The 17440-nt window shown below is 34.8% G+C and overlaps 1 protein-coding gene and 1 pseudogene across 1 annotated transcript; both read left to right on the top strand.

Moving 5' to 3' along the window:
- The first annotated feature begins 2131 nt into the window (after positions 1-2131).
- Positions 2132-2909, top strand: LOC113404329 (uncharacterized; annotated as a pseudogene).
- An 8135-nt stretch (positions 2910-11044) lies between these two features.
- LOC113404375 (THAP domain-containing protein 11-like) lies at positions 11045-12610 on the top strand. Its single transcript, XM_026645246.2, has 2 exons — positions 11045-11194; positions 11638-12610. Exons 1-2 carry the CDS (start codon positions 11103-11105, stop codon positions 12149-12151), a joined length of 606 nt encoding a protein of 201 aa, XP_026501031.2. The 5' UTR covers positions 11045-11102; the 3' UTR covers positions 12152-12610.
- Positions 12611-17440: the final 4830 nt, after the last annotated feature.

Here is a 17440-nt window from a genome sequence, read left to right as displayed (position 1 = left end):
TGTAATGGATCACGGAGTGTACTGAATGATATCAACAACAATGATAGCCGATGTTGACACACGTGTGTTCCGCTTTTGATAACAATACTTGTTTTAAATATAATGATGTCATCAGGATTACACTTCAAAGTCAAAGTCAAAAATCTTTATTCAATATAGAAGTGTTTACACTTGCTTATTGATAGTCAAAAATCTACCACCGGTTCGGAATTTAACACCTCGGACCTGAGAAGAACCGGCGAAAGAAACTCAGCGGGATATTTTTTTTTTTCCATTTTGCATGTACAATAATAATTATATTTTAGTTATTTGAAACAGCCTGGAGGCGATCATTTCATTCCCAAGTTGTGCAGTCAACTAAAAAGTCATTAGTATTGTAACATCCTTTAGCACACAAACGCTCTTTAACGATTCTTTTGAATTTTATAATTGAATAATTTTGAACGTTTTCTGGGATCATGTTGTAAAAACGTATACATTGCCCCAAAAAAGAGTTACTAACCCTGTGTAATCGGGTATTTGGAGTATCAAGTTTATTCTTGTTCCTAGTGTTAATAGAATGTACGTCACAATTTATGGGAAAATCATTTATGTTTTTGCGTAGATACATAACATTATCAAAAACAAATTGAGAAGCGACAATCATTATTTTAATTTCTTTAAATTTACCTCTTAACGAATCTTTTGGGCCCAGGTTATAACTTGCACGAATAGCCCCCTTGTGCAGTACAAAAATGGTATTAATGTCAGCTGCATTACCCCAGAGTAGGATGCCATACGACATTATATTGTGGAAATAACTGAAATACATAAGGCGAGCCGTATCCACATCAGTCAAAAGTCTATTTTTTTTTACCGCATAGGCTGCAGAGCTGAGTCTATTCGCCAATTTATTTATATGGGGGCCCCCATTGGAGCTTAGAGTCTATTGTCATACCAAGGAACTCTGTTGATTCTAAAACATCTAATGCTTCCCCGTTTAAGCGTACACTCCTTTTGACACATCTTACATTGGGAGTAGTGAATATAATACATTTTGTCTTTTTACTATTTAACATTAAATTATTAACACTAAACCAATTTACTATTTCAGAGAGAGCATTGTTCACATCGTCATACACGTCATATACGTCTTTTTATTTTAAAAATTAAAGAAGTATCATCAGCAAACAATTCTATCACGAGTTTATTACCTAGGAGATGTGGCAGGTCATTTATATAAACAAGGAAGAGAAATGGTCCAAGAATTGATCCTTGAGGGACCCCCACAGTAACTGGAGACCCGGGAGATCTCTTTCCATTTACATCAACCCTCTGAATCCGATTGCTCAGATACAAAATCAGAAGACTGAGTGCTGACTTTATGACTCTGTGCCCGTCTTCGTTCTTGCTGAGGGTATCTTTTGGTACCTGTAGCTGTTATCAAATCGCTTCGAATTTGTAAATCTTAAGGTAAAGTATTTTACATTTTTTTTTTGCTAGAAAACGCCTTTACGTTTATCCCCTACATGATGTTGAGGGGTATTTGGGTTTCACCAGCGCTGAAGGCACCGCGATACCCACTAAAAAGCCAGCGGTACCCACTCCGTCTCTTCAGGGGACGTCACTTTGACTGGAACAATCTATAGATATTATTAGTTTTCAGTAACTATTGATAACAGGTCATTTTATTAGGTCCCTCTTTCACATAAATATACCTGGAGTTCTTTTTTACTCGCGCTGGAATATATTCACGCATTGATCCATACTTTTAAGGGTACTTGGCACAGCCTCGTGCTATAATATCCATTAAAATAAAAATTAATAATATTATGACGATCGACTCTAAGAGCCCTATCGGAGTGTCAATTACTTACACTACGGGCAATGTATACCTTACTGGGACCAGTAGTCATACTGCCAGTGACTGGAGTGATGTTACTGGGACTCGTAGTTTTATAACGCAATCGCTGAAATTGTATGTTATGGTGTAAATGATTATTATATCATATAAATTATATATATGATTTTAAGAATAAAATCAAAACTCAACGACTTAAAATCGTCCGCATAAAATGAGACAATTTTGAATTGTGCGCGCATTTCAAATAGTCTCATTCTGTCCGCGTCACTGCACGTTTTTGTTGTTTTTATGACGCGTTGCTTAATTTACATATTTTATTTCAAATGTTTATATTTTAGGTTTCCTCGTCATCCATTACGAAGCGGAGAATGAACATCAATCGTCAGCCAACAAAGGCGTGAAGAATTTTTCAATCCGAATATATCAAGCGTCGTTTGTTCAGAGCATTTTTTGGAAAAAGATATGTATGTCTCTGCATAGGGCATAAAACCTCTTCTTAAAACAGCTATTCCTAGTGTAATGGTAAGTAACCTTCATAAGCCAGATAAATACATTTTTAGAAACGTTTTCGTACCTTCATTCAAATCATTATTTTTTACAGCATGTGGTAATATCTGATACACCACTGGATCTCAAGGTACGTTACTACGATGAAGATGGAAGAACCTTAGTGCCGCTGTATTATAAAGTATTATTTGGTATGCTAATATATATTTATAACTTTGATGTTTCTTATAGATTGAAATACCAGATGATGCCGCGAATACTGAAGTCTGTCGTACGAGTTCAATTACTGATTTAGAAAATGAAAAAGAATTTAAATCTCCTAGAAATTCTCTAAGTAGAGGTTCAATTTTGGATACATCTCGAAACCAAATTTTAAAAAGTGAACTTCACAAATGCCCTAAAAGGTTAATTAGCAAACATGAAGTCATTGTCAACTTAAGGAAAAAAAAATTATAGACTTGTTTTAAAGACTATATCACTACAGAATGCGTTGAAAATTTTAATGAAAAAAATTAAAATTAGACTCAAATTTAAGCATACAGTGCAATTAAATATATAATTTTACCAGTAAATATTTGTTTCATTTGTTGATATTTTATTCTAATAATTTACATTCATTTTTATTTCTTTACGTGCTTTTACATTTAATTGCACATATTTAGTCTTAGCCAAATTTACACTTAAATCATTCAAATTTAACCATTTGATTATATTATTATTGATAGTGTCATTAATGTCTTATTCACAATACTTTCATTCTACACGTGTCCTACCGAAACTTATTTACGGGCAGATACGAGTATACATACTATAAGTAGCTAATTAACTGCTCATGTAGAATCGCCGAGTGTTTGGTGACAGTTCCGAGTGTTAATTTTGTTCGAGACCGTGCATCTTGGGGTTTTATATATATCAACGTCACTACGAAATATAAATCACAACTTTTAAGACGAAAATATTAAAACGTTTAAAAAGTAGTTCTAATTGTCATTAAAGTCGTGTCTCGTCAAATTCCTCACGCTCGGACGCTGTCTAATATCTGTCGCAGATAATGCACGGAGTTGACAACTAGCGGAGCAAATCTCTCCTGTCCGAGAGGAATGATAATAAATCAGCTACGAAACGTATTTTTAAGATTAAGGATGATCACACACGCGACTTTTATTACATTGTATTGAATGTGTTGTGCAGAAATGTTACACTCACAAACGGTAATCAAAATTATGCATAAATACAATATATTTTTCTTTTAAGCCTTTGTAACTTTTGTGGTTTGGAATATTTCTGCACAAAGCAAAACACGGCACTCCAATTATTCTTTGTTTACCTAGTGATTGGCAACTGCTGCCAGTCTTTTATTAAGGAGAAGAAAATGCTCGTTCCAACATGCTTAGCTTTTTTGTTTTCTGTTCAAAATCTTTAATCAACATCGAAGCGTTACACGCCCATTGATTGTCAAAAGCAAACACCACCTCAGGTTAAGAAAAAAACATTTCAGACCTAAGAAGGACAGGCGATAATATCTCAGTAACTATCCAATGGTATGTTAATACTTTTTTTATTGATTTTTATGGCTCTGCTGCATTAAACGCATATTACATATCGTGTAATGTGAGTCACTACGGTGTTAATACGTGGTAGAAGAACGTAAAGCCGTTTGCACTGAAACGATACATTTGTTTAGAATTTTTCCTCCCATCTGATTACGAATGAGGGAGTCGACAGATATGTTATGTCATTATTTTTGTTTTTTAAATGAATTCCAACGGCAGGTTTTAGCCATTTAAAAAACAAATTTCGTCTTTTGAAAAAACATTTCAATAGCCAAAATAATCTGAATGAAATATATATTAAATTTGAATTAATCCACTAAACGAATTCCTTAATTACAACGTACTAACGAGATGTACTCGCAACATTGTCTAAAACTGTCGTCTTGTTTCCAAAGCGACGTTAACGAGACACGTACAAAAAGCGCTATATATCAATTTTTTTTCCGTCCAGTGCAAGTAGCTAATGGTGGCCATCTTTAAGTTTAAACTAGGATAAGATGGTAGACAATCTGGGGCGTTTGTTAACAACACAACACTATTTATAACATAAGTTGGCGAAGAACTGGAAACAGACATTTTCGTAAGAATCGTCAAATTCACTATTCAGATCAATTAAAAACAATGCAAAATTCAGATTATCTCAGTGTCAAGATTTTTTTAATCTTTTCTCATTCTTAAACCCTATTCGAGCAGCTTTAAGCCAGTAGCCAGATAGTAGGCAAATGTAAGGTATCTCCTATGTAACTCAATAACGTAAGCAGGACAAGTCTTGGAAGAACCGAAAAGCTAGTCACTCTAAACTATTTTATATTTAACTCTGCTTTTGTAATTGAATGTAGTCATTAATATTGTCTGTTTCGACACTCTAGTTGTTTCACTGTTAAGTCTTTAAAGATAAAAGTATTTTTTCCAAGAGCATGCAAAGATTAAGACGTTTTAAAATTAATCGTTGATCAAAGATTAAATAAATGGAATTTGTGAAACATAAATTTTCCAACATTTTTTATGTTAACATTAGTTTAGAAAATAGAGAATCGTCGGCTCAAATCCAAAAATACGATTGTAATTTTGAATCTCTAGAGATGGATTTTGTTAACAATGTACACGTGGACTACAGTACAGTTTTATGTTAGAAAATAGAATTGAATGAATTGTGTAATCCTAAACGCCTTAAAGCTGAAGCTCATACCTAACGTTTATCATTAATATTTTAAGCCACCTGATTAGCTATAATTCAATATTATTATTGAATGATAGCAAATCAGATATTAATATTATTATTAATACAATGTGTGTGTATGTGTGTTCAGTTATTGAATCTATTATTTTATAGAATATTAGTTATTCTTAACAAAATGCAGACCTTAACAAGTCGTCTATAAGTAGGTATACTTTCTTCCACACTCTATAATTCTGCTTTATCAAAATCGAAATATTCAATTTAGGAAAGTACACGAGTAAATAAATATACATTAAAATTAACAAGTAAGTTTGTTCGTCCCAACTAATCGGCCGACAAATAGTCACAGCTGAATAATATTCCGTGATAAAAATATTAATACCATTATTCATTGTAAACTGTCATAATATACCATCGGACAGTTGTGTCACCTTGAACGTATTCAAACACAGCGATGTCGTTTCTATCTCACTACAAATAAAGATCAATGTCGCATAATTTTTAGTCGCTATGCCATTCAGTGTACAATACAAACGTTTACTTTAATGTACATTATTGTTCAGCGCAATAACACTCGTTACGGTTTGGGAATACGAATGAGAATAGTGTGCATTTTTAGCGACGTATGTTCGAGTGGGCGACTGTACCGTGATTGCACTTTGGTTATATAGATTGCAGTAATGCAAGTCACCGCTGAGTTACAGAAAAGTTTTAGTTTTTTGCTCCTCGTAACATCATGGTTCATTTAATTCATGTAGTTAGCATGATTGATTACTTATTGACATGAAGTTTATATTTAGATTTATAACAATCGTTGCAGATATTTATCTGGAAACGATGGAATACGTCAGGGAGTTTTTTATATCGACAGACGACAACGAAACGGTATGTAAGAAATTGATGTTGTGTGATTATGCTAACAAATACTAATGTTTTCAAAATGGTGGTGCATAGATTATTTTTTAATTCATTCCATTTTAATAATTATCATTTTGTTATACAGGATGATTTTTTTTGTTTAGCTGAAATCGTTTATGCCGCATACATCGAAAACCTTTTGTTTATTTTAAAACCCAATCGTTTTACTATTGTATAGTTCGCTAGTGTACAATAAACCAAATGTTTGCCCTCAAATGACCCTATTTCCATCTACAAAAATACTTATGTGATTTCTTGGTGTAACGTTTGATCCGGTGGGAAGTCTGATTTGTTTCCCATTCGAAACAGCACTGACCATTTGTTCCGCCATAATACCAGAGATATTAGAAAGAGCAGACACTTTTATGGCAGTCGAGTTTCACGATGGATAATAAAATAAAATCGAGTCTATCCAATTATTTCACTCACTGTAAATGATTATATGTTTTAATCATAATCGGTTCAGTAATAAATTACCAGAGAAACCAACATAATGGCAACATGGCAGTGAATGGTTATCGTGCGGCAACGGAATTAGTGTAATAACTTTTATTAGCCAATTTAAATAAGAAGGAGATTATCGGTTCGACATGAGATTGATTTTTTGTATGTAATTACGATAGCTCCGCTAATTGATGGTTCTCTTCCGATTCTATAGGTCGTGTCTCGAGCCTGGTAGTCAAAGCAAGGTAAGGGGAATATGATTAGGTAGGTATTGTACGCGTTGGAGGGGCTTCGTGCAAGTCTGGGTACCAACCAATCGTCTTATATTCTAGTGCCAAACAGGAATACTTAGTACTGTTGAGTTTCGGTTTGAAGGGTCGTGAGTTAGTGTAACGTAAGCACAAGGGATATAACTTCTTTGCTCCCAGGGTGGCTTGCCTATCGGCGATATAAGGAATGATTATTATTTCGTTCAATACTAATGTGTTGCAGTGGTGACCACTAGCCATGAGGTGGCCCATTTGCCAGTCCGCCTTCATATGATATAAAATAAATAATTGTAAATATTTGTTTAGAGTTTTTAGTTCCCACACGTAAGAAAAGGTTTGAAGTATTTATTATTGTATTATTAAAATTTAAGGTAACATCTTAGCTATAAATAGATAACAGTATAAATACATTTATATAATGATGTTTCCGGCGAACAACACGCAAGGTTGTATCAAAAGTATTAGTTTGACCTTTTCCGGGGCCTTCAAGATAATGGATGAGTAATTTGTGGATTAGATACTTTTATTATTGTTTTACTGTAACTGTACGAGGTGACGTCACTATAAGAAGAAAGATTACATTAATTTACTACACTCTGTATGCTATTTCCCCTGAATATTTGTTCTCCTGCGGCCTCTTATCACTAAGTTCTCGCTCCATACGTGAGATCACCGATGAAGTATTGAGAATCGAAAATTATTATTTAATTTGTCAACAATGCTCTCCTTGTTTTTTTTTTTAATTTTCAAATATTCTTTGAGGCTTCGTAATAACATCACGACCGGAATCCAGAAATGTCTTACACCTGGTATTCTTAAATCAGCCCCGAGAAACTATTTTCGACATATTTATCATTTGTTTCTAATTTCATATCAGAGTAATATCTAATAAAATATTTATGAGATTTAATACTTTATGTCACCAATTCCCCGAGAGATTCCTTTTTGGGATATTTGTAACATTCCTTGAATGTTCTAAATGCTTGAAAAATAGTATTTTTGGTTATCATTGTTTTCCATGTTTCATGAGTACTGTGCCTGCGGAGCTATGTTATATGCGGGTCTCGTTAGAGTCCCCGCAGGTTAAATCATCAGTCCCTGTTATTGTCACAACTCGTCAATTGTTGATTGAGATTGTCCTAATCGATCGACGAGGGGCGGCGGTAACGGGCTGCGAGATCGGACGAGAATCATGCTTAGACATAAACTAACAGTAACAGATTTTAAATTAACATGGTTATTTTTATTACTAACATTATCTAAAACGGGATATTTACCATGTTTTTTATTTTTATTTGGTGGAGCTCGATATTTCGACATTATCTACGAATGTCTTGTTCACGAGACAATGTCGAAATATCGAGCTCCACCAAATAAAAATAAAAAACATGGTAAATATCCCGTTTTAGATAATGTTAGTAACAGTAACAGGTTTACATTAAACAAGATTCTTATATAATGACAGGAAAATAATTAGCAAAAAGAGAAGGTTTTTTATTGATGTCTTTGTTTGTTAAACTCTATGTAATTTATATAAATGAAAGACATTTATTGTAAATTATTTATTCTAGATATTCCTTATTTACTTGCAAAATCGGTGACTTTATTTTGCCTGTATATATATATATATATATATTTACTTAATTGTCATGGCGATCACTATTACGGTACACAATTTGGAGGGCAGCAACGCCATTTTCCGGCGAGATACAACGTAATGAATAGCAATAAAACCTCCTTCATAAAAAATACTTACAGCTGTATGTCGTAAATTTTACAGTATAACGATGATACACCGACATACATTTTTGTATATACGATTTAAAGGATCACAGAAATCCTGACTCCAGTTTCCAGAGCTAGGCGTGAAACTTTGCTATATACGATAATAGGTGACTATGCTCAAATTATTACATTTTTTGTAAAGTGCATCGTAGGAACTTTAGTTATAAGATACTCTGTCTCGCTAGAATTGAATTGCCCAATAGAACGAAATCGATACCACAGGACTGAACTATTGCCCAATATCCTGTTTATATATAACATATGTATATTTAAGCTCCAAAGGCACTCTTCGAAAATATTTATACGAATAATTTAAAGCAAGGTACGTGTTATTGGTCGTGGAATGGTTTATTTCAGTTCTGATTGCTTTATTTTCTGGTGTAGTTTTATCTTGTATTTTTGGACTCACTAACCGAAAATTCAAAGCCAGCCATTTATGAAATTCCGTTTTTTCTAGTTGTCGGACTACCTCGTCTTTCTGGCAGCGCCATGTTGTGGACTAGATGTTAGTGTAATATCTGATTTCCAATATTTTTCACTCTTAAGATGTGCGGTTGTCCATTTAATAGGGTTAGTCTTTCTATTTGCCGATCTCAGTGTCGTTGGTTTAGTGGCTAGCTTATACGATGCATATCCCGAGGTCCGAAATCCAAGTTCCGAGAATTAGGCCATGGTTCGAGCCAACTACAAGTTATTGGAGTGTTCTCCCAAAATATGCTTAGTAACCCAGTATTTCTTAGTTTGGCAGTTCTTACACTCTCAGTGCAGTTGTTTTTGAACACACATATATGTATTATAATATGTATATAACACATGTATTATAAAATTTCCACAAGTTCACATAAATAAAGTCGAGATCTCCGAGCAAATTTGTATAAAAACAGTTTTCCACTAATTTCTATGTGAACCGCAAATTAGGTACATAACGCAACGCCATCGGTAATCGATTGCCCGCCATTCGATGTACTGATAACAAATTTCAACATAGTTACAACGATGTTTGCGTCACAGACACACGCCGGGGACAGACGTGGCATACACCCGAATTGCTGCCAACCTTTTATTGATGCTTACAGTTTTTATATACATCGCGAGTACTGCACAGAGTATACCAAGTCAATCACCTCTACAGGTAAACCATACCTGTAAATTTCACATCACTGGCTTTGCCTCATCTCCTTTTGAGAGGAGTCTATATACTATTTCAGTGTTTGTTATGATGGAAGTGAATACCTATTGCTTTAACTATGAACTTCTTGCAATTTTCTTCTTCATTAGAGTCTACATTCTGGACCAGTAGATCTTTTAATTTTAATTAAAAAGTGGTAATAATATTTAGATTTCATACAATCTAATTGTCAATATATGTCACAGAGTTATTTTGTTGCATATATAATATCAAATCACAAGGGCAACTGTATTTCACAAATGGTATACAGTAATGGTAATTTTAAACGAAACCTAACGTAAAAGATATAATCTCCAAATGTACAGACATTCCGACCGCAGATGAAACGTTAAACCTTTTGAATCAATACAACAATGTTCGACGGGTCGACGGTTGTTAGGCAGCATATGAAATTACATCGGTAGGTGTGGCTTGATTAGTCTTTGACTCCACCAACGTTGGCCTTAACCTTGGAGATGTCGTTGCATTTCTTCTGCTCGTCGAAGCGAGGCCAACTCACTAACGTGATAAGTGGTGATTGGGCATTCGGTCGGAACGAATGTACTTACTTACTTCACTAATACTTACTTTACGTTACTCGTCGGGGATTTGGCGACAAATGTACCTGGTTACGTTTATAATATATGATATACAATATTTTATAAAAAAAAAACATGAGGTAACTGCAATTTTAATGTCATAAATACGAACTATAAAGTAAGTAATGAACATTGATTAGATTTCAAATCTAATCAATGTTCATTACAGTATCGAGTTATAATAAGATAATCGAGTTTAATAATATTTAATATTAGAGGAGAAAATGTATTCAATCAATGGGAACAGCAAAATATAGAATGCTTGCCATAATCAGTGCCGCGATACAAATGAAGTAAATTGTTTTCGTCCTGTAACCGAGCGGCGACGGGCGACGGCGCCGGCTCACGTGGCCACGTGACTGATGTTACGTAACGAGATCGAAACGAGATAGTCGCTTCGTTAGCGGACAATAGAATAGGCACGTTTCTGTTCAGAGGTCAGCGGTGTCAGAAGAGCAGATACATCTGCACAAGTGCTCATTGTTACTCATTGTGCTAAATAACGCGCTTTAATGAGATTCCTCTCGTTATATAAGTATGTATGGATATTTGGTACGTCGCTACACAAAGAAAATAAACTATGGAAAATGTTTCGTGAAAAATCTCAGCAAAGGACGGTTTACTTTAAGCGAATGCTCTATGCATATACAATATTTAAAAATTCACGTGCATAAAATCCACAAAGCCTATTCCATATTTGCATACGTGTATTTTGAGCTGAAAGCTGAAAGCGATGCAGCGGGTGGGTGGTGGGGAGGGCGCGTGGGGTGGGGAGGCGCGCCCGGCCGCCGCCTCAGTCGGCCGGGAGCGATCGCCGGCGCGTGTCACGCGTCGCGATGGTCAACACGAGCTGCGCGGTCTTCCGCTGCGGCTCGACATCGCACAAGCACAAAGGAGTCAGGTTCCATCAATTCCCGAGAGATGAAAGGTGAGCCCTTATGCTTTTAATTGGGTTGCATTCCCCTCACATCAAAGGTTTTTATCGATTGAGTGGCTTCGAGCTATGTATCGAGTGTAGATATCTAGCTTTCAAAGCTTTAAGCGCGTATTGACGTCGCGAATAGCGTGCTTTATGTAGGTCCTTTGTTGAAAGTTGTGTATTATTTATATAATATAAGGGAAGGGATGGACGTCGATCATGAATTGTATTCTACGAACAGCAGTCGTTTTAGCTGATTATATGTTTTTATCTCTGCGCGAATAAAGATATACACGTGATCTTGTATTTATTATATGTTTACCTGTCCCCAGCCAGTCGGCTGACTGCATTGAACTTATGTATTAAGGAATACAAACACTGAGGCGTACCGATACACTAACCGCTCAGTACCTAATATGTATTGGTACCTAAGATAAGTATTCTTGTTTTAGGTGCTTAATATGGATTCAAGCATGCAAGAGGGACGATTTAAAAGGTAAAGACGCTGAACAGCTTCGCCACATGCATATTTGTAGCTTGCATTTTGAGCAACGTATGTACGGAAAGCTACTTTTGAAAAAATCGGCGGTACCCACGCTGAACCTCCCCGCCACTTTGACCAGCGACAGCTCCACACAAACCGAGAATTATAACTATGCACCATTGCAGGTGTGCACCAGCCAGGGCGTGCAAACGGATGATGAGGTATTTTATGTCGTGTCCGGAACAGAAACGCCGGCAGCGCTCCCAATAGACCAGCACTATTACCATAACGACCAAAGAAACGACTCCGCAAAGGAAAGCCATCGGAGTCAGATGAACGTCGTGGAAGACAATTCTAATTTTATAACGATGGAGCAATTTCTGATGGGATGCGACGCGTTCTTGCCGGACGGCCTGAACGCTTTGATCAAATCTCATATCACGTTATCCATCGAATATAATGATAGCAATTTGCTATCGTAAAAACCACGCACTGGTTAGCTATTCTGTAAGAGCCACCTCGGAACTCAATTCGGAACGCGATCGTGAGATGTCAGTAAGTGATATGCGACATTGGCTTAATGTACCGTTTAAAGGATCATAATAGTATCAACATCGGTTTTCGATATTTCTCGAGTGAAATACGAAGTGAGTTCTTAAAGAATAGCGCGGCAAATCTTTAAAAATTATTGTATTTGTTATGAGTGTTATCGTTACCTCGTTTTAATTGCATTTATATTAAACGGTTTTAAAGTTTGATTCCAAATGAAGTGTTTGTTTGTAATTAAAACTGAATAATTTTTCATTGTGTCAACGAAATATCATCAATTTACCTAACTAATTACTATTGTAAGAGTTACCTATTTATTTTAGATTTACTTAGAATTACGAAACCTATTATTAATTTATGTTTTATGATCTCGCAACAAAAATGAATTTAAATGAATGAATGAATTTAAAGAAATAACGATATTGTTTAACAATAAAACTGACATTTGTAGTTGATTTGGTTTTGACATTAAAACTTAATGCTCTTCAAATTACTTGTCTGGAAAAAACGATCCAAATATTTTGAAAAATAATTGTAAAATCAATATAGAGATAAGTCTGTCAATAATATCAAGCAAAAAAGATATAAAATTTTTGTATTTCTTTTCGTATGGTTTTGACAAAGTATCTTAGCAACGTTAATGCTCAAAACTACTATACGGTGTGTAAAAGCAAGTTATTTGTTAATTAAATGCTGCTAGTTCTTTGTACGGTGTATTTATATAAGTTGTATGTATCACTCTCGAAATTAATTAATAAGGTATTTCTTTATTGGTTAAGTTAAGAATTAAAGTAAAACAATACAGTAATGTAAGATAATGTTATAACAATGTTCCCGGTTCTAGCGTATCCAGAAGAGAGCTTAAATTTCCCGCCAATGTTTTCTTTTTTTTTTAATGTTGCCCGCTTCAAAAATCGTAGCGACAACAGGTGTATATGTATGTGTGTATAACTTAAGTGATACGTTTATTGAATACAAGACTTACAGGATTAAAAGGATAAAAGATATTTCAGTGGTAGTTATTTTATTTATATTTCTAACATCGGTGTTGACCCGCTGGTTACGCAAGTCTAGTATGTGTAATATAATTATTGTCGGAGATTGAAATGTAAATTTTAATGAAAAAAATATTAGGTATTATTATTTCTATTTTTTGTATTGCGTTACTATAAGAACGCTTTACGAAAACACAACTAAAACTCACCAGAAGACAAAGCGGGTTGCGGGGAAGATATAAATGTATCGTGGATGAAAGTATGTTTGTAACTCAATCGAGCCAAAACGGTTGAATGGATACGAATAAAATTGGTCACAAACAGATTATAGTCTCGAATAACACCCAAGTTACTCTTTATCCCTAATTCCTGCTCCTGCATCACGGCGGACGGAATCTAGTATATAATACATGACAGTCGTCGTATTGCTAGTACATATTATATAAATTAGATCTGACATATTTATAAAAGACTAGTTATCGCCTCCAGCTCCTCCTATTGTTATTATCCCTTAGATGCCGCAAGGTCCTATGCCCTCACCCAGGACCCTGGCTGGCCTCAAGGTGAAACTTTAACACAATCAGTTCAATGGCTCAGTCGTAACTAATGGTCGCAGTTATGATGTAACTAACTGAGAGAGTTACTTTAGACTTACTTACTATTTATAATTTTAGTACAGAGTTTTCTATTTCAGGATGTTACTAATCTCCCACTCAGATTTAAAATGTCTGTTATAAATATATGCTCTCTACGTGATAATTTGTATATCTTACAATGTATGGGAATGTACGTTTGGTACCGTTTTTGTAGATTATTGTGATGTTAATTCATTGTTATTTAGAGATATTATTTTGGATTTTTGGAATTTTTGAAAAAAAACAATTCTCCAATCTTAATAAAAAAATACAATGCACATTCCTAACAGCCACATGATGGTAACAACTCATCAATGTCACAACCATCGCCTAACATCGTCTAACAACGCGAGACTTAAGACGTTATGTGTCCGTGTAACATTGGCTACCTTTTTAGCCAGTACCTACACATCAATCCAGACTATAATAATTATAACGACACTTTGTACTGCTGTTCAGCGGTTCCAGTGAGTGTGCGGCACCCACCAAGTCGACTCGCACAGAGCAACAACAGGCTATTCAAATATTACACGTGTAGTCACGTCACTTTAAACTCGATAAAAGGTACGAAACAAACATTAGAATGCGCGCTCGGTAAGCGCTACATGTAAACATTCATTGGTATTCCGCTCGGTTCAAGGCGACTGCTAACTACACATTCGGTAGTTAGCGTATTAGTCGAGTTTTGGACTTGATTTAACCACCGAATGTATTGTAGTCCCTAACTTAGAACTATTAGTTCGACTAGAATACGCTCAGTCGAAATCAACAATAGTTCGGTTTGCTGTATGAATATTTTATACGCTACTCCAATCGTGGAAGACACAGACGTAAACAAATCTTAGATTAACATATTCCATGGGATTTGCTAATGGCTCTGCTATACTATTAACTGCAAACGCTTGCGCTTCATGTGTTTATCAATAATGTAGTCGTTCCACTTGACTACTAGGTAATACCTAATAACTTTTATCTTATTTCCTAAGTTCCGATATTTCATGGACATTTTAACGACTTTTTTATTTACGAATTCATAGTAAATACCACAGATTATTATTAAAATATTCAATTCTATAATTATTTATTTGTCTTTTTCTTTAACGGTAGTAATAATTTTCATGAATAAACCTATTTTGTGACCTCGAGGAGTGGTCGACCGGGCTGCCATCTTGGGTGGAAGGTACTAAAAAGATAATATTATCTATTCCATGCGTTGGAGTAGCTTTTCTGGAATCAGTTTCATTTCTCCTCAAAAGTAAAATTGGAGAAGGCCTTGGATAAATAAACTTAAAAAAAAAAATTGCGATATTTATAATAATATTACATAAAAGTTGTTTCCTGTCCTCTTTCTAAGAAATTATTATCTCGGCTGTTTTATTTTAAGCACAGATTATGTAGTCACACTGTCTATTTCACGATAAAAACAATGTTGCTAGTGGACAAAAAGTCGCGATCATTAAATCATCGCCATTATAATACTACGATTTAATTACAACGACTAATTACTTTATACAATTCTAATTCTAAAGATGATCGTCATTAAGATTTTATTCGTTTAAGCTCGTAAAAAGAAATTTTACAACTTTTTAATAGAGTGTAAAGTCGAATGTCGCTCATCGGTCGGATAGGTGTGACCTTATTGTTATGAGCATAGAGTGTACTTTTATGCAAATGTTTTATATAATAGATGGGTTATTAATAATTATGTTTGGTTTGAAGCAACGTCTGACATAATGCGGCAAAAAACTTGGCAAGACGGGCGCGGGCGGTGAGACTTGACACGCAAAAACTCCGAGTAGCAACAAGTTCAATTACAATTCATTTAATTTTGAATTAATATTATAATAATACTCTGTCCTTCGCACCTCTTAGAGCGTATTGCATAAACACGGGAAGTCCCCGATAGTAAACTAACAACGTCAAGTTCCCGGCGCGGCAAACGGAATACGTCCTTGTTGAGGGAAGAATTGAATTTGAAAAAAGAAGTATTTCCTTTACACATTTAACTCTTACTATAAAAACTATTCATAGATAAATATATGATAATACACGCACGAAAAACAGTCTCTACTCATTGAGGCCTTAAATACATATATGTATATAACAAATAAAAAATAATAATAGTTGTTGTATAGTTATCATGGCCGCATTGATTTGTGGAAAGAATGCAAGCAGCATTTCCCCTTCGCAATTCTGATTTGCCCGTCGAAAATAATAAACCAGCCCTCCTATCATTGGCGAAGGCATTAAGACAAGGTGTTCTTTAATCTTTTTTAAAATACAGTTGATTTCGTTTCTTATCGATGCTTAACATTAAATTCAATTCTGTAGCTTTACAAAATGAGGAGTCAAAAGTGCTTTCAAGAGCCTACTCGAAAGTGTAGTTTTAATTTTGAATTGACCACTTATATTTGTTGGTATTCTGACTTTGTAAGTTACATACAATCGGTCGAGGTGCTGAAAAATGAGCAATCATCTCCGTCATGATCGCATGATCATCTTGTGTAATGGAAACAACATTGTAAATGTCTTTGTTAAGGCGCCGCATCAGGCCAATGGTATTGAGTGTTTGGGTGGAGCTAGTAACCTCTTCGTCTCACCACGCTAAAGCAGTTGGCGTATGCCATACAAATATTTTCTTGATTTATAGTCAAATATCGTTGACGATAAAGTACATGATAAAATATTGTTTTCTATATTATAAGCTGTAAATGTAACAATACCTATATCTGAACAGGAAGAAACAGAGAAAAAGTAGGCACTGAGTAGTGTAATATTGAAGAACGACCACGCCATGTGTATTGTTGTGTCAGGGCTCAAACTAAATGCATCAAATGTCGTTTCGGACAACTATTTAGGTAGAACGTTTGACGATAAAACGCTAAAAAAACGCCAAACCAGAAGTGTACTATTTATTCTCCGAGTAAAATGGCAATATTTTAAATTGAAAGCAGTTCTAAGATGATACAAAAAATGATGAGTTATTCTACCATCTTTCATCTTATGTCAAATTATTTTCATTTCGAAACCGACCAGAATTTTTATTTTGACCATATATACACGTCGGTAAGTGTGTTATATGAACTAGCTGTTTCGCATGGTTCTATCCGCGTTATACGTTACTGCGTTTGCGCTCATGGTGACGTGATGTTATTTTGCTACTATAACTCCAATAAACGGGCTATCTTACGCAACAAGGCCTGAGATTAACGCGTTCAAACAATCTAAGATAAAATATATACAAAAAGAATATTCAGCATTGTATATCAGTAAAAAATATTTTAAATTTTAATAACTTTCTGTTGATAATAATCTATTAGAATATTTGCGTTAATTTAGATAAGAATACTTAAAACAACGAGTATGAATAAATAAAATTATTTAATACATTAATAAATAATTAATTACATTATAAGTAAAGTGGAATTGGCTATAATGCAGCTTTAAATGCACATTTGGAGCTCACGTGTTCCCGCACGCTCGCGTCCCATAAGTCAACCGCCCAATAATAGCAACGCGATGCCTTCGTGCATATCGTTTTAACATCAACCCAATAACCATTAAAAGAAGAAATACTTAAATTATGAGTAGT

The sequence above is a fragment of the Vanessa tameamea genome, chromosome 17, assembly GCF_037043105.1.
Source record: "Vanessa tameamea isolate UH-Manoa-2023 chromosome 17, ilVanTame1 primary haplotype, whole genome shotgun sequence".
In the NCBI taxonomy this organism is placed as follows: Eukaryota; Metazoa; Arthropoda; class Insecta; order Lepidoptera; family Nymphalidae; genus Vanessa; species Vanessa tameamea.
The sequence above is the reverse complement of the archived record's forward strand: the minus strand, read 5'-3'. Positions and strand labels throughout refer to the sequence as shown.

Coding starts and splice junctions, on each gene's coding strand:
- LOC113404375 (XM_026645246.2), top strand. CDS start 11,103: ATGGTCAACACGAGCTGCGCGGTCTTCCGCTGCGGCTCGACATCGCAC. Junction 11,195..11,637: donor CAATTCCCGAGAGATGAAAG/GTGAGCCCTTAT, acceptor TTCTTGTTTTAG/GTGCTTAATATGGATTCAAG.